This window comes from Etheostoma cragini, chromosome 9 (genome assembly GCF_013103735.1).
Source record: "Etheostoma cragini isolate CJK2018 chromosome 9, CSU_Ecrag_1.0, whole genome shotgun sequence".
Taxonomy (NCBI): domain Eukaryota; kingdom Metazoa; phylum Chordata; class Actinopteri; order Perciformes; family Percidae; genus Etheostoma; species Etheostoma cragini.
The window spans coordinates 29361066-29385620 of record NC_048415.1 but is presented as its reverse complement, the minus strand read 5'-3'; the positions used below and the strand labels follow the sequence as shown (position 1 = coordinate 29385620).

At 38.6% G+C, this 24555-nt stretch overlaps 1 protein-coding gene and 1 long non-coding RNA gene across 8 annotated transcripts in view; both read left to right on the top strand.

Annotated features, from left to right (window-relative positions):
• ect2 (epithelial cell transforming 2) overlaps positions 1-24555 on the top strand; it is a 70720-nt gene that overhangs the window by 36412 nt on the left and 9753 nt on the right. For all 7 annotated transcript variants that reach the window (XM_034881462.1, XM_034881461.1, XM_034881463.1 and 4 more), the window contains 5 exons: positions 327-446; positions 6266-6404; positions 15183-15337; positions 19258-19365; positions 20272-20406. In XM_034881462.1, coding sequence (XP_034737353.1) covers positions 327-446; positions 6266-6404; positions 15183-15337; positions 19258-19365; positions 20272-20406 — 657 coding nt within the window. The remainder of the gene's footprint in view (positions 1-326; positions 447-6265; positions 6405-15182; positions 15338-19257; positions 19366-20271; positions 20407-24555) is intronic.
• LOC117950422 lies at positions 2532-2771 on the top strand. The gene is made up of 2 exons (XR_004657889.1): positions 2532-2617; positions 2676-2771. It is a non-coding gene; the product is annotated as an uncharacterized LOC117950422 (long non-coding RNA).

The window sequence follows — 24555 nt, the reverse complement described above, 5'->3', positions numbered from 1 at the left end:
ATACACACACACACAAACAATCCATGCAGTATGCGTTTCCTCCTAGTGTTACCTGAACCAAACCTTATCTCTATCTATGGATTTGGGAGCAACGTATAACGTTTAACCACGGGATAACACTAAACCCAGAAGGAGCACATAGTTCCACATCAGTAACCGACACGCTTACAATAGCTTGTGGTTTCAAGATTGTTTTTCACCCACCCCTAGTTTGGTCTGGCTCTGTGGTAGGAAGATGTTGTGGCCGGTGATCATCTCAAGGACCTTGCACTTAAACTTAAGCATTCAACACTTTTATTTTACTTTCTGTGCTTTCTTTTCTTCAGGCCAACTTGCTGTCTTCCCATCGCACTCTGGTTTACAGAGTAGAAACAATAGCCCTGGGAGAGCAGCCTTGTGACCGTGGAGAACATGTCACACTCTTCCTCTTCAATGACTGCCTTGAGGTGAGAATACACACAAGCACCAATGAAAGCACGGCAAAATCCGTAATTTTAAGATCATCAATAATTCTGAATTAACTTTTGTGAACAGCGACTTAACTGCAAATCCACCATTTTCTAAAAACATTATATTCTAAAAAATATTTATACAGTCAATTTTACACTATTTTTTAGTACACTAATTACAGCTACAGTGGTGTGAAAAAGTGTTTGGCCCCTTCCTCATTTCCTGTTCCTTTGCATGTTTGTCACACTTAAGTGTTTCGGAACATCAAACCAATTTAAACAACAGTCAAGGACAACACAAGTAAACACAAAATGCAATTTGTAAATAAAGGTGTTTTATTATTAAAGGTGAAAAAAAATCCAAACCATCATGGCCCTGTGTGAAAAGGTGATTGTCCCCTAAACCTAATAACTGGTTGGGCCACCCTTAGCAGCAACAACTGCAACCAAGCGTTTGCGATAACGTGCAATGAGGCTTTTACAGCGTCCTGGAGGAATTTTGGCCCACTCATCTTTGCAGAATTGTCCTAATTCAGTTACATTAGAGGGTTTTCGAGCATGAACGGCCTTTTTAAGGTCATACCACAACATCTCAATAGGATTCAGGTCGGGACTTTGGCTAGGCCACTCCAAAGTCTTCATTTTGTTTTTCTTCAGCCATTCTGTGGTGGACTTGCTGGTGTGTTTAGGATCATTGTCCTGCTGCAGAACCCAAGTTCGTTTCAGCTTAAGTACACAAACAGATTGTCGGACATTCTCCTTCAGGATCTCTTGGTAGACAGCAGAATTCATACTTCCTTTTATCACGGCAAGTCTTCCAGAAGCAGCAAAACAGCCCCAGACATCACACTACCACCACCATATTTTACTGTTGGTATAATGTTCTTTTTATGAAATGCAGTGTTCCTTCTACGCCAGATATACTTGGACACACACCTTCCAAAGAGTTCCACTTTTGTCTCATCGGTCCACCGAATGTTGTCGCAAAAGTCTTGGGGTCATCAAGATGTGTTGTGGAGAAATTGAGACGAGCTTTGATGTTCTTTTTGCTCAGCAGTGGTTTTCTCCTTGGAACTCTGCCATGCAGGCCATTTTTGCCCAGTCTTTTCCTGATGGTGGAGGCATGAACGCTGACCTTAACTGAGGCAAGTGAGGCCTGCAGTTCTTTGGACGTTGTTGTGGGGTCTTTTGTGACCTCTTGGATGAGTCGTTGCTGCGCTCTTGGGGTAATTTTGGGCGGCCGGCCACTCCTGGGAAGGTTCACCACTGTTCCATGTCTTCGCCATTTGTGGATAATGGCTCTCACTGTGGTTCGCTGGATTCCAAAAGCTTTGGAAATGGCTTTATAACCCTTTCCAGACTGATCGATCTCAATTACTTTCTTTCTCAATTGTTCCTGAATTTCTTTGGGTCTCGGCATGATGTGTACATTTTAAGGATCTTCTGGTGGACCTTACTGTGTCAAGACGCTCCTATTTAAGTGATGCCTTGATTATGAACAGGTTTGGCAATAATCAGGCCTGGTTGTGGCTAGAGAAATTGAACTCAGGTGTGGACAACCACAGTTATGGTATGTTTTAACAAGGGGGGCAATCACTTTTTCACACAGGGCCATGATGGTTTGGATTTTTTTTCACCTTTAATAATAAACACCTTCATTTACAAATGGCATTTTGTGTTTACTTGTGTTGTCCTTGACTATTGTTTTAATTGGTTTGATGTTCCGAAACACTTAAGTGTGACAAACATGCAAAGGAACAGAAAATGAGGAAGGGGGCAAACACTTTTTCACACCACTGTAGCTGTTCAGAGTTGCAGTGTACACCCTAGAGCCCAACCAATATATTGGCGGGCCAATATTATCGTCCGATATTAGACATTTCCATTTCTTTTCGATTTCCATCGGCATTTATGATGGCCTGAATATAATTTTTTGTTTTATCACAATCATTTATAATGACAAATGATTCTGATAAATTAATATTATAAAAACAAGAACCGAGTGTCAACTATGTTATGAGCCTTGCCGTTGCATAGTTTTTCCACCAGAGGGCACTTTACAACGTACTCAATACTTGGCATGGAGTCGATCAGTCTGTGGCACTGCTCAGGTGTTATGAGAGCCCAGGTTGCTCTGATAGTGGCCTTCAGTTCTTCTGCATTGTTGGGTCTGGCGCATTGCATCATCCTCTTCACAATATCCCACAGATTTTCTAAAGGGTCAAGGTCAGGTGAGTTTGCTGGCCAATTAAGAACAGGGATACCATGGTCCTTATACCAGGTACTTGTAGCTTTGGCACTGTGTGCAGATGCCAAGTCCTGATGTAAAATCTGCATCTCCAAAAAGCAGCAGGAAGCATGGAGTGCTCTAAAACTTCCTCGTAGACGGCTGCGTTGACCCTGGACCTCATAAAACACAGTGGACCAATACCTGCAGATGACATGGTACCCCAAACCATCACTGACTGTGGAAACTTTACACTGGACTTCAAGCAACGTGGATTCTGTGCCTCTCCCCTCTCCCTCCAGACTCTTAGCCCAGTTCTTTTCACGGATTCGATTGGATTCAGGTCTGGACTTTGACTTGGCCATTCTAACACCTGGATATGTTTATTTGTGAACCATTCCATTGTAGATTTTGCTTTGTTTTGATCATTGTCTTGTTGGAAGACAAATCTCTGTCCCAGTCTCAGGTCTTTTGCAGACTCCAAGTTTTCTTCCAGAATGGTCCTGTATTTGGCTCCATCCATCTTCCCATCAATTTAAACCATCTTCCCTGTCCCTGCTGAAGAAAAGCAGGCCCAAGCCATGATGCTGCCACCACCATGTTTGACTGTGGGGATGGTGTTTTATGGGTGATGAGCTGTGTTGCTTTTACGCCAAACATAACGTTTTGCATTTTTGCCAAAAAGTTCTATTTTGGTTTCATCTGACCAGAGCACCTTCTTCCACATGTTTGGTGTGTCTCCCAGGTGGCTTGTGGCAAACTTTAAACTGCATCTCTGATTAGTCTTCTCTTTGTATGAGCTGAAAGTTTAGAGGGACGGCCGGGACTTCGTAGATTTGCAGTGGTCTGATACTCCTTCCATTTCAATATTTTCGCTTGCACAGTTGTCTTTTAGAGATGTTTTTGTATCCAAATCCGGCTTGAAACTTCTCCACAACAGTATCTCGGACCTGCCTGGTGTGTTCTTTGTTCTTCATGATGCTCTCTGCGATTTAAACGGACCTCTGAGACTATCAAAGAGTAGGTGTATTTATACATAGACTTGATTAAACACAGGTGGATTCTATTTGTCATCATTAGTCATTTAGGTCAACATTGGATCATTCAGAGATACTCACTAAACCGCTGGAGAGAATTTGCTGAACTGAAAGAAAAGGGGCGGAAAAATTTTGCCCGCCCAATTTTTATTTTTTTATTTGTTAAAAACGTTGCACTTCATAATTGTGTCCCACTTATTTTCAATTCCTCACAAAAAATAGTTTTATATCTTTATGTTTGAAGCCTGAAGGGTCAAAGTTCAAGGGGGCGAATACTTTCGCAAGGCACTGTAACTTTGGACCACTTGGCAGCAGTCCAGTCCTTTATGTCATTAGTCCAAGGGAGACACTTCTGACACTGTCTTGTTCAAGAGTGGCTTGACACAAGGAATGCTATAGCTAAAACCTGTGTCTCACATATGTCTGTGCGTGGTGGTTCTTGAAGCACTGACTCCAGCTGCCGTCCACTCTTTGTGAATCTCCCCCACATTTTTGAATGGATTTTGTTACACAATCCTCTTCAAGGTACGGTTATATCCTCTCCAGGGTGGGGTTATCCCTATCGCTTGTACACTATTTTTCCCACACCTTTTCCTTCCCTTCGCCTCTCTGTTAATGTGCTTGGACACAGCTCTGTGAACAACCAGCCTCTTTTGCAATGACCTTTTGTTTTTTGCCCTTCTTGTGCAAGGTGTCAATGGTCGTCTTTTGGACAGCTGTCCGCTGTCTTCCCCATGATTGTCTAGCCTACAGAATTAGACTGAGATACCATTTATTGGCCTTTGCAATTTGCCTTTGTTTTGAGTTAATTAGCTGTTTAGAGTGTGGCACCAGGTGTCTTCAATATTGAACCTTGTCACAATATTCAACTTTTCTGAGATACTGAATTTGGGGTTTTCATTTGAGAAAAAAGAAATGATTCATTTGAAATAAATTACTGTTTGATGAATGAATATAATATACAAATTTCACTTTTTGAATGGATTTACTGACATAAATCAACTTTTTCATGATATTCTACAGTAATTATATGACCAGCACCTGTACAGTGTTGTTGGTTATGATACGGGAAACTGCTGAAAGACATGTGAGGGAAAGGTTACTGGCCAACAGGCGTCAGACTGGTCTGGAAAATCAGAATAGCTCTAGTTTGTTTGTGGTCTTGTGTCTTTTTTTTAGTTTTACACATTTGAGTGCCTTTTTATGTGTGTGACATGGAAGTTATGGTTCTAATAGTTGATAATGGTTCTGTTATATAATATATTTTAAGTTTGTGATCAATACTCTATGGTGATGTAACCAAGTGGTGTCCCATTTCATAATGGTTTGTTTTCACCCCTAGCCCTTACCACTCGGTTTCGAGGGCCAAGGGGGTAAGGGGAAGTAAAAGGGATAAGATAGAGAAATGGGATTCAGCGTAGATATTAGGGATGAGCCGGATACTCGGCTGAAACGAGTATCCGGTACGGATAAAGCACTTTTGCCGAGTACAATTATTATACGAGTAATGCAAGTCAATATCTGTGCTCAGATTGAATACAAGTACTCAGTTGTTGTTTTTTTACTTTGGTTCGAACTAGTACTTACTTAGCAACCGGTAGATTTCTGGTAAATGTGGGGTCTGTTCAGTCTGCTTGCGTTGCGTCTCTGCATGTCAGTTTTTTTGTTGTTGTTTTGTTTATTTTATAACCGCTTGCTGGCTCTAACCAGTTTTTTTTGAGTGTCTGAAACTTTCTTGCTGTATTTTATAGAAAAAATAGATATAAGGGAGTTGTGGTATAAATAAATAATATTAAAAATGAAGATACACACACAACCACACAAACACATTCCAACATTAAATCCTACCCACTTCCTGATTAGGCCCCGCCCAGTCCGAGTACAGATACTTTTAGTGAACTCTCCCTGTAGGAGTTTGGTGAAAAGGCTCTGGAATTTACGAGTAGGCCACTTTGTTTGTGGCTGCATGTGTTCCTTTGTCCCTCAAATATTAGTTTATACTTATATTAAACTTAGAAAAAGACATCCAATGACAAAACTGCAGAGTCTATTATAGGCTGTGTACAACAAGGTCTGATCAAAAAAATCCAAGGCTTTAGTTGAGTTCAGTTAAGATGGCACCGGTGAGTTCACCATTATTTCCTGCACAGTACACATTATTGATGAATTTAAGTATGGTAGTAGTTTTGCAGTGATTAGAATCCGAAGCTAGATTAAAATGGTGCTAGGATATTATTGGTTCTGAGATAATTTGAAAGTTGTTTATAAATAATTTTTTCAAAGACTTAAGCAATGCAAGATATAATGGATATAGGTCTATAATTCTTCCTCCATCTGTACTCCTCTTTTTTTTTGTGTCTCTCTGATAAAGTAATGTGGCATTAATGAGTTGCATCGTTTAGCTCTTTGAAGGTGTCATTGATTTATTGCCAAACCTTACCCACACTCTGCAAAATGCACTCACTCTCAATTCTAAATTCAACAACACACAAGTGTCCTTTTTTGACATATCTCTGAAGTTGCAATCTTATTGTGTGTGTCTGTCTCTGCAGATTGCAAGGAAGCGACACAAGGTGATCAATACATTTAAGAGTCCGCTGGGACAGACGAGACCACCACCCCCGCTCAAACACATCACACTGATGCCGCTGTCCCAGATTCGAAGGGTACTGGACCTGCAGGACACAGAGGGTAACAACGACAACACGTACACACTGGCTACATTTACATTTCCTTTGTCCATGCAAAAACGTCACTTGTCTGACTAAAGAAGTAAAATTAATCATTTTATTAAAAAAAAATTGTCTGTGTCAATGCAGAATTCAAACAAACTTTTAAAAGCATCCAAACACTGAACATTGATAAAATTCAGTTGAAAAAGTAGAAACAAATGTGTCCCAAGAATAGATTTCCCCTTCAACAAGAAATAAGATCCCCAGACTTCATAATACAGAGTAATACTTTGCACGCTGGTGTGCAGAAGTTAATATATTGAGATTCTAGGTCAATATTTTAAATGTTCTGATTACTTTGAGATTGTTAGTTTATATTCTGAGATACAGGGTTTATATATTGAGATGCAGAGTCAATATTTTCCCCAGAAGTAGTGGTGACTTGAACATATCTTTTTTCATATTCAGAAGAAGGATTTTAAATTCAATCCTGGATTTTATCGGAAGCTAATGCAGAGAAGCTAATTCGCTTTAAAAAAAAAAGCGTATATTATATAATAATATATATATTTGTATATGAAATCACTTTTTCATGTAGACATAGAAAAGGCCAACATCATGTCACTATTTTGCATTTAATGGGTAAATATGCCCTGTTGGTGTTAGGTAATTCATTAGTGCAGTCACATCAACAGCAAATGCGAGATCAGCCATCTGTTATCAGTTTACATCTGAGAGCTTTGGGATGTCTTTGCCTTTTATATCACAAAACTCTGGAATCTCTGCTCTCAGATCCCATACTCTTTTAAGCACCTTGCCCAGGCTGAGCCACCTGTGTGTTAGCCTATGTCACCAGTTTCACGCTTCTCCAAAAGTGAGCCAAAACTTCAGAAACATGGTTCAGTTTTAGCACTGACTTACACAACACCTGCTGATGTATATTACAATGAAAAAATACCAATTTCAGTTCTCAGTTCTCTTCAGTAACTTTATCTTGCATCAACTTCAAAAGTCTGAAATTTTTTTCCTGTCAGATTTCGACAACACATGCCAGTTTGTTCCATTTAACTCCCATTTTGCCATAACGTGCATTTACCTTAGCGAACAAATTACTTTCCGCCGTTGTCCTTTTCATTGACTGCATTGCTTCCAGATCCTCCGTTATCTCATCTTTCATTACCCCACGTACAAAAATTTGTAACTGGCCTGTGGACATCGTAGCTTTTGTCCAGAGCCAATGATAAAAGTTCAAAATTGTCTGCTTTTGCAGCTGAATCTCCAGGTTTCCCGAAATGTCTTCAGTCCTTTTTGTTACGGCTCACCTGGAATGCGGCACGTTCTCAAACGTCCCTTTTTTTTTTTTCTCTGGGCGTATTAGCTCAGCAGAGTCCACCAAACACTCTTTAATAAATTCCCCATCTGAAAATGGCATACTGTTTTTGGTGATCTTGTTGGAGATCACAAAGCTGGTCTTGACTGCTTCATCCTTGGTTGTGCAACGCTTGGTAACAAAGCGTTGTTGCTTTTGCAGTTTAACTAGCAAAGCTTGATATCTCTAGATTGTTGTATTTCTCTGCGTGTTTAGCCTAGTAGTGACAATTCAAATTATAAAGCTTTAACACAGCGATCTGATCAAACTAAGCCACGGCTTTACTTTTGTCTTCCGTAAATAAATTCTTAGAAGTCCATGTTTGGTTAAAAACTTGATGCCGAAGGATAACTGCTCATTCATGTCCATGTTAAAGTCTCGTGAGCTAAGTTTGCGGCTTGCCAAACACATTGCAGTTCTTCTTCTACTTTTTTTTTAATTGCGATTTGCAACCAGAGAAGAAGCTGCATATGTTTGCACAAAAAAAGCAACAACAAAAAACAGTTTCCTTCAAAATTAAAGCAATGCGGTTGTATTTCATGCATGATGTACACTTAATTACATTAGATTGCTAACTACCCATGGACCTCACGTGGGTTGGTTATGGCTGCCCAAAGATCCGGATGTGGCCCACGGGCCGCGGGAACTAGGGATGCGGAGGGTGCTGCAGCCGGCAGTAAATCGGCATCAAATGTTCAGTAACAGTTCAACTGAAAGTTTGTACGAGATATTGGAGGTAATTGTGTTTTTTACATGTGTGTAAAGCCTTCTTATTGGAAAACCAGAAAAAGGTCGTACCTATATTTAATTATCCTACCGTATTGTTATAAAATGATTAGGCCCTGTTAAGCACTGTTAATACACGACCCATCCTTTATGCCTTCAATTTGCTATTGCTGTGCTACAAAAACTTATGGCTGCATTTCTCTATTTCAATGTTTGAGTCAGGACTGACTTGCTTCACTTTCATTTGATTTAATATAATTCAGTGATGTGTATGCCTTTTCTGTACCATTGTCGCAGCCGTGTGCCTGTGCGTAACCTGTGTTGGTCCTGTCTTGTATTACGGACTTTATTCTTGTTTTTATGCTTGTAGAGCGTGTACATGTGTTCCAGTTTTATTATTGAAGCCTTAGTACTGTTTTGACACCACAAAGTGCCTTTGTTTTAATAAAGAGATATTTTGTCTTCATCATGATGGTATGGGTAAGAAAGAAATGTATGTGGTTAAATAGCGATAACGGTCTATTATATTATTTTCTGGTGTTCCCGGGTCAATGGTCTATAGCAGGCTAATTATTGTCTGGATAGGCTATTCATAATGAATTGAATCTCTATACAGCTCAATAAATTGTGATGGATGCAGTTAGGTGTGTGATGGTTGACTTTTGCTGAAAAATTCACTCTGGAAATTTGTCAGCACCCTTAATTCAAAATATGTTCCCGCGGCTCTGACGGGCCGTACGGTGCCCAGGTCTACCCTAGATCAGGAGATTCATTTGGATCCAAAGAATGCATGGATAAATCGGTTTTGTGTGCCTCTGCTTTTGTGAAACTGAATCAAGGCTAAATAAAGCCAGGCTAACTGGGAAATCCCGGTAATCTGTTATCTTGGATTTGTGAAATAGCACTCGGAATAATCTCGGAAGTGGAACGTTGATATAGACTAGTTGACGTGTAACCACTTTCTATGCCCAAATGTTACTAGTGACCCATTATTCCTTTTATACTTGAAACTAACATAGTAAATATACAAAGCCCACAATTGTAAGTGTAACAGGTATAGAAAATGGAAATAGGATGAAAGTAATATGAAATATTATGTAAAGAAAAAATAGATGATAATGTCATTATAAAGTGTAATTCATTTTATTTTGTTTGCCTTTTTATTAAATTTTTTTACTTATCCTTTTATTTAATTTTAAGCTTTGGATATCAGTGAACATTCATTCCCACTGAAAATAGATTTTGATGTTGTTGAACATTGTGTTGTAAAGATGTTAACTATTTTACTTTGGAAAGCAGCACTGTATTTCGAGTAATTTGGAAATGGTGATATTTTACAAAAATACACTGAAATACAAGGCTGTAGAGAACAGTCTGATGTTGCAGACGAATATATACTAAGGTTTTACCAAATTATTTTAATATAGTTAGTTGTCAAGTAAAGTTGGTCGGTCTAAGGCATACTCCAGAGCTGAAAAAGAGTCCCACTCCAGCCCTGAAAATACTAATTGTAAGCCAATAAAAACTAACTATAATTAGAGCCACAACACAAATAAGAAAATATAAAGTAATAACAATAAGGGGAGAGGGGATGAGAGGTAAGACCTCTCTATGACGGCATATTGGCAGTTTGTTAATCTTTGCCATACTGTTTCCTGTATTGCAAAAACTGAAAAATATCAAATGAAATAGTAAAACTAGTCCATGCTGATTATATTTAAGCCAACATTCTGTTACCGTATTGACAATTCCTTGCCTAAAATGTTCCTAAAACTTGTTTTAGGTTACCGTTTAACTGCAATGCGAAATCTTTCATTACCAGCCGGCCGTCCCCTGGCCATGTAGCACCAATCTAAAAACAACAAACAATTGTGTCGTTCTACTGCATAGGCCGCACAATTTTATGAGAAGACCCTCTTTCCAGCTGTAACATACTTCTTTAATAGATCCCATGCTACAGTACCACAGCTCTTCTATATTAAAATTTGCTATTACATCCTAACCCAATAAAGATGTGATTGCCGAGTCCTGTCCTTGCACTTAAAAAGAGTAAATGGCAGGCCATGAGCAAATGAGTTTGCCTGGCTACTTGAAAGGGCCACCTTCTCTGGAGGAATTCCAAAGATAACAGTTATGAGGTGAGATATTTAGGCCGTACAATAATGCATGATAAAGTTTTAAATATATATCAAAATTGAATACTTGACTGACAGGAAAAAAACAGGGTAGAGGGGAACAATGAGGGTTGCAGATCTACATCATTGTACAACCTGGTGAGTCTGCTCTACCAGATGTAGGTGATAAGGCACTTGTCTTACACAAATTGAGGATATTCTCTGTTGCAGACTGTCATGGCTCAGAAGTTAGTCCCATCCCCAATTATTTTACCCAGGAACATTTCAGATGCTTAAAAGGGCTAGAGATGTTCTGAGTAATATTATATATCCTTGAGATATAGCTTACCTGTTAAGGGTCAAGGTTAAAAAAGTTCCATCCATCCTCCAGGTTTTCTGGTAAAATCTTGTATTTGTAGGTATCTAAAAATAAATGTTTTTCTCGGGATATCATATTCTTTAACTAAATGAGTTAACTTTCAAATGAGTAAGTGAGTAAAACGTCAGTAGTACTTATCAATACTTACTTACCTGTTCCACAAGCATAAACATGTAGTAAGCAATATTTCAGTCAGCTCTGTCTGCATGTGGTCCCGTTCTCCTCCACTCCGCTGTTTTACACAACACACTACTCTGCAAAAAGCAATTTTCTTACAGTCTAAAACATCTGTCAGTTTGTAGTCTAACTGTTTATCTTAGTTTCCCATGGATCTTGAAACTTGGTCAATCTCTTGTAAACTTTCCTGCTGGCAAAAATAACAATCTTCTCTGCTGGATTGGTAATTCCACATGCTGTAGGCTCTCTGCAGTCCCATTCACCTGGGCTAACTGTCTTTTGCGCATTAAGTGAAAAGAGCATTACCTCTCCCATCTCTAACTTTAGGTCACAAAACAATGGAGCAGATGAAAGTGTATGTGCATGTTACATACCTAAGACTTCATACAATCACCTCAAGTGCCCAAAACTGTTGGGTATCACAATGGGTAAGGTAATGCTTTTTCACAAATTCCAGTACACTTCTAAAACTATGTTTTACAACTTGTTTATTTACCAGTTATTTTACTTTTTATGTGTGCATGAGGACTCTACTGGAAACAAAATCTACATCTGGGTACAAATTAGGGCTTTAATTTCCCAGTCGACTAGTTAATTTATTTGTCGATACGTTCTGGCTCGACCAAACTTCAGATTGGTCGTTTTTTTGCCGTGTTAATTTCATTCGGTGGAAGCACAGACCGTTGCGGTCTATGGGTGGAAAGCACTTATTGCTAATGGGGGTGTTTCCAGAGCATCCCTGTTTCACAGGTAACAGTCTGTCTTTAGAACAATTCAATTCCATTTTATTTATAGTATCAATTCATAACGAGTTATCTCGAGACACTTTACAGATAGAGGAGGTCTAGACCACAAGGACCCAACAGTTCTAGTAGTTTCCTCCAGAGCAAGCAACAGTGCAACTGTGGCGAGGAAAAACTTCCTTTTAGGCAGAAACCTTGGACAGACCCAGGCTCGTGGTAGGCGGTTTCTGACGGGCCGTTTGGAGTTAGAATGAAGAGTGGAAATAACAAAAATTGAAAAATAGTAGTTTGTAGCAGTTCTTTGTAGTAGTTCATGCCATTGCAGGGCACTGTGGGCATTACAAGGCACAGCAGGACGTAGCTTGGCCCAGCAGAGTGTAGCAAGATGAACATGGCATCGCAGAACGTTTAGCAGGACCATGGCGACAGCTGCTACCATGATTTTGGAGCCTCTCTGATCCGAGGGAACATGCTGGGGAAAAAAGAACATGAGGACTCCAGGGAGTGACTCCACCCCCCTTGTTTTCTCTTTTTTTGGATGAGATTTTCTGCGTTAGGTTGCCCTGTGTGTTTGGAGTAGGTAATATGAACATATCAGAATTGGCAGATTTCATAGTCTAATAATGGTTTTATAACTACCAGCGCACCCACCCGCTACGACGGTAGCGTTCCCCAGACTCCCCCAGACCCCGCTGGATGTTAAAAATCTACCATCCAAACGCAAAAATAATATCACGGAAGGAATTGTCGACTTTATTGCTCAGGATATGAGGCCCTTTGCTGATGTGGAGGGTTGAGGTTTTAAGAACTCGTTAATATACAGCGCCAGCACGCCACATCACACCACACTTCCTCCGTGCGAGGACATGCACAACGCGGTGATGCAGCGCTGTCAGAGCCAACAGACGAGTGTCCTTTCAGTGCAAAATTATTAGGTCAAAAACTATTTGATATACAGCAAATAGCCTACTATTGCCTATTTTAGTTATGTTATGTTCACTTTAGTGGTGCAGAGGCAGATCTGACTTATTTGTCTATGTGTATCTGTCTAGATTCTTATCTGTGTAGTACTTAGATCTGTTTGCAATACATGTGTATACACACTGCATTACCAATGCAACAATGAATAGGTACAACATGAACACATGACTTAAGAAACTTATGCTTGTTTTCAGCGTTCGCATAGCAAGCTAGCAATTTAAAAAAAAAAATATATATGCACAGGACTGTATAGAACACAAAACAAGACTGTTGTAATTTTTCAATCAATTATTAAGCCAAAAATACTTACATTTATGGGTCTCTCTGGTCGATGCGGCAGCCATTGCTGCCTGTTACACAATGTATATTGCTACCCCTAGATTTCAAGTTAGCTCGCGTCCACCCTTGATTTTTCTTCATTCACTTACCCCATCGATCAAAAAGAGTATTGGGACAGCACTAGGTCTCGTGTGAACGCGCAAGACCTAGGGTAAAGGGTAGGGGTAAGATAGAGAAATGAAGAATAAAAAAAGCCAATGATACCTCTGAATACAATGTAGCACCACATGGCATTTGATTGACACTTGCAATTCCATGTCACAAGACCCTCCTACCTTTTTTAGCCAGTATGGAGACAATTCAAACAAGTTTTGGAATTCTGTGTGTATCTGTGTATTTGAGAAGATTTGTATTTTGCACATTTTGTCTTTTTTGCTTTACACTTTCCAAATTGAAATAAGGAAAACGCATAGACATACCAGTAGAAAACAAATTCATATAAAATCAATTTTTGAGTCTTTTGACTTCAAATTCTCTTTAGTAAGCTGAGACATGTGGCTCTGGCCTTGTGTTATCTGTGTCTCACCTAGCCATTTCAGAATTTTGCAATGTTGCAATTGCATCAATTCACGCAAATTCAACCAAACGCTGTAACTTTGGTGTGACTTGCAATTTGAACCAATAACCGCAAATATTTCGCAAATTTTGTGGCTTATGCACACACACACACACACACACACACACACACACACACACACACACACACACACACACACACACACACACACACACACACACGGATGCAGGGTAAACCAGAGAAGATACGTACAGGATGACTTAAATTGAGGACAGCTACGCTTGTTGTTGTTAGTACAATGATAAATTAAAGTCCAATAAGTCCTTTATCAAACTGTATGAATGTGTGTCTCAGCCCAGGCCAGGATAGGAAATGAACTAACAATGTAAAGGTCAACAAGCCACTAACGGACATGTTGAAATTGGATTCATTTAATAAATTATTTTTTTACCATCCATTTTCGTATTATACCAACATTTGCAGCATCCTGAGCCTTTTTGGTATGGTTACTAGGAAAACTCAGCCTAAAGTAGTATATTCTCTCCAAAAGAAGTTTCCTTTTTAATTTTAAAGAACTATTTAAAAATAATAATAATAATAATAATAATCACAACTTTTTTTTCTATCTCTCTCGCAAGTTCATTGCAAAAAACCTACAAAAAAACAACTTTTATCGCAATTTTTTGCAAAAGCTCCCTCAACATCAGCCATTTTGGGCCACAATAATCTTTGAAAAAAAGTCTGGGAAATCCTGTCTGTCACTGGTATTTTAGTCAGTTTACTCCATGACTTGGAGGGGAACTCCAAATAAAACTCCATTTAAGCCTCTGTAACTCTGTTTCAGTAAGGCCTAGAATCCACCTGACCTCTGTGTTACCTTTCCAATGATATCAAGCACACCCCAGAGTGTCAAAGTATTTTTGGAGCTGTACCACTTTTAATTGGGTATGCCGTTTAGACCAAAAAGGATGGAATTTCAGCTATTTTCATAACACGTTAAAAGAGCACTGTACAAAAAGACAAGGAATGAATTAGTTTTTTAAATACATTTTTGGATGAAATTTAGCTTTTAATTTTTTTTGTCAGATTAAGAATCTATTAATCAAAGGAATAATCAACAATAGTTGATTAACCAACAAGAGTAGTTCCAATCCTGATTTGAGAGCTAGATATCATTATTACAATCCGAGTGGATTTCTTCTTTTAGTCTGCAAAGTCTTACCTACTTTTTTTTATGAGTTTGGATGAAGCACTAAATTTGATTTATCTTGCATCTTTTCTTCTGCTACTTTTATTTGTTTTGAGTTTTCCATTCATTTTTGTCTTCCCTTTCTCTCCATCTAACCCCCTTTCTCAATCATCATACTTTTTCATCTCATTTTGTTCATCTTAATCTCTTCACTTGGTCGATTGGTGTTGTCACTTTTCATTTTTTTTTCTCGATCACTCCAGATTGTGTGAATGCATTCGCCTTGGTGGTTCGCCCTCCAACTGAACAGGAGAACTTGTTGTTCAGCTTTCAATTGGCTGGAGAAGAAATGGTTAAAAGTGTCTTGTTGCGAACACTATGCCGCCATGTCGCCAACACCATCTGCAGGGCTGATGCGGTGAGAAGCCACACACACACACAAACACATATACACACACTAATTCAGGCTAGTGTCCACATGTGTCCTCTGACAAAATTAACATTGAAATTGCAAGCCAAGGCATTAATTCCTTTTTACAATTTGAAATAATAGCTCTTTTTTTGCTCATTTCTGCTGCTAGCTCCCACTGCTCCATGTCTGCTCTCTGTTTGTACGGAAGTAAAGGCATCAGCATACCCATTTATGGGAGATTACGTAACCCAAAGAGTATGGAGTGTGGACAACGTCACCCAAATTGTATAGAGGGTGAAAAGTGCCCAATCCTTCCAGTCAAACTAGTGTAGTATGCGATCAAAGAGGCCTTTTTTGAAGATAGTTAAATAGTATGTGCTTTATATGAGTTATATATTTTTATGTTTATTTGTGCATGTAGGAGAACTGTTTTAGACAACACAATTACTTGTGTGGCATTTCTGTGGGTGTAATATCAATACATTTGACATTATATTGATTATTGGCATTAAATGTCATGAGGGCAAAAGCGTCTGGACTTTATTTGAAATTTTTTTTGTGTTTTGTCAACTGTATAAGTTATAATGATTATTTCTTCACAGTGTGACTCCCAAGACATATGATAAGTGTTTTAGAGATGAAAATGGCTTAGGTTTTACTGCTGTGATATCAAGACACTGTCTGTGATATCAATACATATCTGTGAGATTCTTGTTCCGTTTTATTTATTTGTCTTTAAGGTCCTACAACCATTTTTAGCATTCAAGTGACCTCACTGCAACCCAAATATTCTAATAATTCAGTTTGTCCTGAAAAGAATGATGTGCATATCTTGGCTGTAGACAACAAGGTTAATATTTGACAAGCTTTTTTATAAAATTAATCCAGAAGGGCAATGAACTGTAAAAATGGCCTTAGGGTTCAGAGGGATAACTCACTCTTTGATAGATTGGAACTTAAAAGACCAGATTGAAATCTTTCAGACTACAATTCACAATTTACAAGTAGTATGGACAAATAACTTTGTAAAGACAAAACATTCGAATTAAACAGGAATAAAAAAAATTCTTTACAAATGTTAAGTACTAATGTTAGCTTATATAATACATTAGCTTTTGCAGAAATATAGAATTTAAATCAAAAGTAACACATTAACTTTGTTAAAAACAACATTCAAACTAAATAGGAATCACATTCTGTATGAACTAAGTGTGACATCACATTGGTGAAAATGAAATATTCAAGTAAGTATAAGTATTTAAATTCCGATAAAAACAGTGAAAATATAGAAATAAATCACAATTAACAGGCCTTCGCTCTTCTGCACAAGTCGGGGTTACTGGTGGATGCCGCTCGTTGCAACTGTGCATTTGCGCTGCATTCAGACACTGCAAATCGTCATCAATGAAAAGGGAAAGACTCAACGTGTTCAAAGCATAGGGGCGGGGCAAACCTTTACCAATAAAAAAGGAAGTCTGCTGAGTTCATTGATAACTCACACAAGGGTCATCCAACGGGTCATAATTGATAAAACAAAAGGGCGTGGCTACATCCTAGGGGGCAGGTCAAACCATCACCAATCAAAAAGAAACTCTCTGCTGACTTCAATAATACCTCACACAAGACTATACTAAATGGGTCACCAGTAATGAAAGGGGCGTGGTTCAAGCATAGGTGGCAGACCATCAACAATGAAGTTGGAACTCTCTGCTGAGTTTAATAATGAAGGTCTACCTTAAATGGTTCAAATGTTATGGAAGGCAGCGTGGCCTGAGTAAGTGGGCGTAGTTAAAGTATAGGGGGCAGCTCAGTATCGCATGGAAACCACAAATAAGTTTCATGTAAATTGGATGATGTTTGTCATATAAGGTTGATTTCCACCGTGGGGTGCTATGACCAAAAGTCATTTTTGGCCTATAAATGTCCTCAGGCCTGGACCCTAGTGAAAAATTACTCAAAATGGCCACCACACCTCAGGACAAAAAGTTTTTCTTTTAAATACTTATCGTCTTATCGGGTCTTTAGATGACACCAACCGAATTTGAAGTCAATCTGATGAAATATGTAGAAGTAGTTTGTTAAAGTATAGCACTTGGACTTTTAGGCCTACTACCTGTTGCCCCTAGAGGGCGCTATGACTTTGAGTAAATATCGGCATTTATATGTCCTCAGGTTTAGACACTCATGAATGCTGAAAATGACAAAAAAGTTTTCAATGCTAAGGTTTTAAGGTGGAACAAACCAAATTTGAAGTTGATCGGATGAAATTTCTAGGAGGGGTTCGTTAACGTACAACATGTGGAAATGGCCAAAATCTCACTAATTTTGAACTGGCGGACTTCCTGTTGGATTTAGGCAAGGGGGCAAGCCTCTCCTTTCTATGCGTAGCTCCCATGGCGCCATTTTAATGCCATGAAGCCATCGCCCTGCATTAGCATTCCATTGACCGCCATTCATTTTTGTAATACATTTTAATTAATTTTTTTATTTGTCCATTATTTATTTCTAAAGAAACATGATGATATGTAAAATGCTCCATTACCTTGTACCTCACGTTATGGCTCCGGAGCAGACATTTCTTTTTAAAATAGGCTATTGATTGTGTGATAACCAAGCCACTTGCTGTTGCATGGTCAACAAATCTCCGTATTGTCAGGAGAGGTTTGCAGACAGTTTTAACTAATATCAGCTGTTTAGGTTTAATTACTAATTCTTATAAGCTTTATAGTTTGCAATAATTAGCCTGTGCCTATGTCATGTCCTTAAATACAGTATACCTACCCTCTCCGTCTCTGCTGATTTGGAATGATTGAGATTTCTCTTGGCACAGCTACCAGAAGACTTACAACTTTAAGACAGGTTGCCCACTTCACATTTACGAGGTAAAGCTCAGTTAGAGGCTGCACAGTAACACTTAGCACTCACCAGAAAATTGCATCTAATATCCTTCACTGATCTCCGTCCAGAACAACAGGATCTGTTGTTCCATTTGTCTATGACAACTGTCTATGGGTTTAGAGTAAGGTTCCAATAAGCTTTTTTTTGTACGTCTTCACATGATACATACAATATGTGTACCAATTTTCGTTTGTCTACGTTAAATGTACTTCAGGGGGTGAATTCATAGGGGGCGCTTGATGTGCCCATCGAGCGAGGTGAGGTTTTGAGTATTTTAAGCCCCTAAAAAAGGCTTTCAGTTTCAATGAAGGCCTTCGCTGCTGTGTGCGCTCCGGTCCTAAATAAGACAAGTATTAAAAACAACAGAAAACAAGAGTCACACAGTCTTTTTTTCCTTCTTTAGATGACACAGTGACCTGTCGCTCAGAATGCTCACTTAAGTCGCAATTACAGGTTATTTTCATGAATTATATTGGTCGGATGTGTCTGGGGCGAAAGCAGGCAAAGTAAATACAAGAAGAAGGTCCTGTATTCTGGGCTAGAGCATACAGTATTTCTTGCATCTCCATGGTCAAATCCGCTAATTTCATTTAAATAATATAGTTGAAAGCCTAACCAAAACATTTTTCTGTGATGACAAACTGTACAATGGTTCCAAGTGTTCCATAGCACAATCCCTATGTTATGACAACAGCCAGGGTTGGAGCTCTTTTTCACTTTTTTGTGCTATTTTTGTGAAGCTTATCTTTTAGCTTCCCCTCTTGTTTTATGCTGTATTTAGCAAAGAAAGCAGGAGGGGGTGATGTTACAGTTTTAACTGGGTCAGCACTCCAATGTGAACATAGATTAGTAAGAGCCTTGCTTGCAAGGTGAGGGAGAGAGTGATAATGTGTGTGTGTGTTGCTCTCTGTCTGGTCTTCACATCCCCTCTTGCAATTTTTTTACAGTAAAGCATAATGTTTTGAATAAATTAATTTCACAGTTATTATATTGAGTTTGAGATTTTATTGTTTTTGTCTTGTAATCAGGAGGACTTGATTCAGTGTACAGACCCAAACTCCCTACAGGTCAACACCAAGGATATGGACAGCACCCTAAGCAAAGCCTCCAGGGCCATCAAGAAGACTTCCAAAAAGGTAAAGGCAGCCTTCCAAACTGCACCTTTGCTCAACATTTATGATGTTATCATGAGTCATTCCTAGAAGCCAAGCATTATTTATACTTGTGCTGCCGCCTAAACGTAGACGATTTGAAGAATTAGTCAAGAAGCCAGAAACAACCCAGTTCTGTTTGCTGCTTTCAACTCCGTTGCTGAATGTCGACCAAGTTTATTTTTAACCGGACGCTGGAAAAGCCTCCTCTACTGTCATCCAGTGTGATTGACTCTTCTGACAGAGCTGTCAGCAGCCACACATAAGAGACACATTGGCCTGAAGTGCTGAATTTAAGTCGACCCAAATGTCCTCATTCGGGTACAGCCCTAGTTCAGACTGCGAAGACTTCTTAAATTGTAGTCTAGATCATGAGGTAAATATGTGTGCTGAATTACTCACGTAACACTATTACCATTGGTTTGTAATATGAAAAATATTTTATGAAGTAAAAACAGTGTAACACACTTGAACTCCAGACTTGGTAAAATGGTAAAGAGACATCTCATTGTATAATAAATCTGTCTAGGGTAAGCTTTGACTCTCGTTATAACTTTGATAACCAATGAGAGGCTAAGAGAACAATCCAGGTTTAATAACTAAATATGATGTTGTATTGAGCTGAAGTTTTCTGGGCGTTTGTTTCAGGTATGTGGTGCATAGTGTCAGGTCTTTGGTAAGATTGTAATTGCATTCCTGATTTTTATAATACTACTGTGATGTTTTGAGACTATGTATTATGGTGGTATTACATTTGAAATCAAATTGATTTGAACTGATGACATGAACGAGACAAAAAAAGAGTTCTATTTACAGATACTCAAAAGAAAGTGGCAAAAAATACAAAATAAAATTTTAAATGAAAAGATTCTGTCTTTTTGTCTGTGCCAGGTGACGAGGGCGTTCTCTTTTACTAAGACCCCAAAACGTGTGATCCAGAGGGCGTTCATGGCTAACAGTACTCCAGATGAGAAAAGTCAGAGACTGAGTTGTGAAAACCGCATTGGCAGCAGCTCCACATTGGCTGTAAGTGTTTCTGTTAATATACACACAAAAGACATGATGCTTTCTAATATCCACATTTTTATGATTCAAACACTAATATTCGTGTTTTGGTTTACTTACTTCATAAGATGTTTTAATTTAAAGTGTGTGTGTGTGTGATGTATCTACTTTCTTCTTTCTATGAACAGCAAAACACAATTAATACTGGGTGGCTGTTGGATATCTCTGTCCTTGATTTTTTCTATTCTATCTCTTTTTTTACCTTTGCTGAAAACCAGGCAACTGAGTTTTCCATCAATTTATTATGGAACAGGTTTAAGTCGGTTTTAGTAGTTTCTATCTTGCCTAATTAAAAAGAAGAAAAAATCAAATTACAACATTATTCACATTATTTACACACATTCAATTGCCTTATCGTAGTTATTACCTTGTTTTTGATGAGGATGTTAATGCAGTGTGTTTGGCAGCTCTAGGATAAATAGTAAAACCTATTCTGCTGAAGATGTTTTATTTACTTTTTGCCCAAATTGTTAACATTAGGAAGTGACTGGTCCCCAACTTTGTTGCATGACCAAAAATAAAGTATAAATGATTGGACAGTGACAGTAAAACTAGGGGCCAGATGCCTAATAACTGGCTCATGACTCAACAAAAAAAAATGGACTAATGCTCAAAATTCTTAGAGTAGCTTTTAATTACATAGTATCAATGCATTTGTAACACTGCACATTTAATTCCAAATCAAAACATGACCAACATTGATCAAATTTGTGTTATACCTTTACAGAAAGTAAAGAAAAATGAATATGAGGCTTTTCAAAACATGGCAGTATCACTGCACTAATATTAAGTTGCATAACCATTATTTCTTAAACTGCTTCACATCTGTGTTGCATGGAGTCAACCAACTTCTGGCTCCTGTGAACAGGTATTCCAGCCCAGGACAATTTAACTACATTCCACGATTTCTCTGCATTACTGGATTTGGCCTCAGAAACCGCATTTTTGATGTCACCCCACAAGTTTTCTGTGGGATTGAGGTCCGGGGACCTTGTCTTGTTGAAAGACTCATCTCAAAGGCATTATCTACAACATGACCTCTTCAAGTATTTTTATGTATTGAAACTGATCCATGATCCCTGGTATGCGATTCATAGGCCCAACAACACAGTATGAGAAACATCCCCATACATGATTTTTGCACCACCATGCTTTATTGTCTTCACAGTGTACTGGGGCTTCAATTCACTGCATGGGGGTTGTCGGACAAACTGTCCGTGGCCCCTAGATCCAAAAAGAGCAATTTTGCTCTCATCAGTCCAAAAGAATGTTGCTCCATTTCTCCTTTGGCCAGTCAGTGTCTCCTTTGGCAAATTTCAACCTATTCAGTACATGTATTTTTTTTAGCAATGGGATTTTGAGGTGCTTCTACCTGATAGCTTTGCTTCCCATTGACTTCTTCTGATTGTAACAGTACTCACAGTTAACTTTAAGTCTTCTTTGATTTTCCTGGAGCTAATCGTTGGTTGAGCCTTTGCCATTTTGGCTATTCTTCCATCCAATCGAATGGTAGTTGACCGTTTTTTTCCCCACGTCGTTCAGACTTTGGATGCCATTTCAAGGCATTTGAAATCCTTTGGGCTGACCAGCCTATAATTTTCTACACTTCTTAATGTTTTCCACTCTCCAATCAAAGTCAAAGTCCACTGTTCCTCAGCAAAATGGGTTGTTCCAGATATTGCTCTGAGTCTTTCAGTGTGAAATGCACGATAACCAGCATGCACAAGATTTGCTTCCTTCCTTAAACCCCTGTTTCTTCACAGAATTAATCACCTCACTAATTGTACACAGCACTGCTATTTTGAACACGTCCCATTCAATTACACAGAATAAGCAGCATGCATATCTGGACTGTTGGGTCTGTTGGTTTTATATGACTCTACACCATTTACTAGAAATATCACTTCTACCAATAAATATGATTTCTGATTTTGGACTGCTATTTGTTTTTGAACACATGTCCCACCAAAACAAGTTCCTTTCACACGCTATTTTGCATTGGCACAGTTGCTCAGTCTGGCGCATACCGCCACCCAGGACGATTTTGATTGGTTTCAAGTAATGCCAATAAACTAGAACATATATTTCTCCTATACCGGTATACTGTGGAGGTAGGTTTGGCAATGCGAGACTAGGAAGGCTTAAACGGGGCACTAAGCCGTTAAAGGCAGTGTTTCTGACTTGGACCAATTTACCCTATAACGGGAACATTTTCATAAACAGCCAATGTTCTTGAGTAGTCAGGGTATTGATCTGCTAGGTTCGGACACAAAAAGTAATATACAGGGGGTTAAATAAATATTGAACACGTCATCATTTTTCTCATATTTCCAAAGGCATGACATGAAATGTTCACCAGATGTTGGTAACAGCCCAAGTAATCCATACATACAAAGAAACCATACAAATAAATTCAGAAAATAACAGTGATGGGAATAAGGGCATTATAAAGGTACGGCGTTACTTTTTTCAGTAACGAGTAATTTGATTGATTACTCTTCCCACCTTAAGGCCGTTACCTTTTCTGTCGAAAAATGCGGCGCGTTACTATAATTGTAATTGTTTTTTTTCTTCAGACCAACTAGATCTCTGAGCCGAGAACCAAATACTTTTTTCTTCCTTGGTTAGTGGGCCATGCAGAAGACAAGCACATAAATGCTAACGATTGGTTGAGGTTGAGTAAAATTTCATGGTAAGCCAATCAGAGGTAGAGTTGGGCGGGTGTTCATAAGCACGGACACATAACAAACAACACAAGCGAGTCAATCAACAAGAGACAAGTATGGCGTCACACACACACACACACACACACACACACACACACACACACACACACACACACACACACACACACACACACACACCCACCCCCCGGCTCGACGCACGCACTAGTGCAAAGTATACATCAGGCCACTGACATTATTTGCACTACAAAGAGGATATATATTTATTTTTGTTATAGCACTTAACAAGCATTATTTGTTTTGCCCAGTTGTGGCATGTTGAGGGGCAATAAATATCAAAAGTTCCGAAACATCTGTTATTTGTATCGATCCACTAGACATAATATCTACATACATGGCATTTGATTGGAGGCTAGTCTCACTTTGTCCTACAGCAACATTAAAAGAGTTTGGTTTTGTGTACAGTTTCTGTTAATAATGTATTGTATTAAGTGTCCATTTCATTATAATATTCAGATTTATCATTAATAATTGAACATGCACGTGTATTTTATTTTCCGTTATAGAGGGGGGGAGGTGGGGTCACATTTGAGCATTTAAAAATTTACTTCAAAGTAACTCATTACTTTCTGAAGTAACTAGTTACTTTTATAATTTGTAACGGAGTATCTAATTTAGTTACTTTTTGGAAGTAGTAACTAACTAATTACTTTTTAAAAGTAACTTGCCCAACACTGGAAATTAAGTTATGTGTAATAATATGAAATGACACAGGGAAAAGCATAAAGGGCATGGCGGTGGAGTGCATTACTTACTGTTTTCTTTGAGACAACAGTACCTGCTATTTGCAGGTCTTTTTTGTTTGGTCCTTGGCTCTTGGATAACTCTTCTGATTATTCTTTTCACTCTTCTTTCATAAATGTTGCAAGGAGCAACTGGTTGAGGCAAATTTATGGTGAAATGATTGTCTTTCCACTTCCACTTTATGGCCCCTTAAAAATGCGCCTATAACTAACTAATGCCATCATTATGTTTTGCAACAATTAAGTTGTGAATGTCTTGACACAGCTCTTTGCTTTTACCCATCATAAGATGTGTCTTGTGTGACACCTTGGCAATGCGACCTTTTTGTAGGCCATCAGTTGGGACTGAACCAGCTGATATTAATTGACATGCCTTTTTGTACCTCCGTTTTTTCATGTGTGCAATACTTTTTCGCCTGTGTCATTTCATGTTATTACACATAACTTAATTTCTGAACTTTTTGTTTTGGTTTCTTTGGATGTATGTGTTACTTGGGTTGTTACCAATAGGGGTGATCCGAGTATCCGGCTGAAACGAGTATCCTGTACGGATAAAGCACTTTTGCAGAGTACAAGTATTTTACGAGTAATATGAGTCAATATCCGTGCTCGGATTGAATACA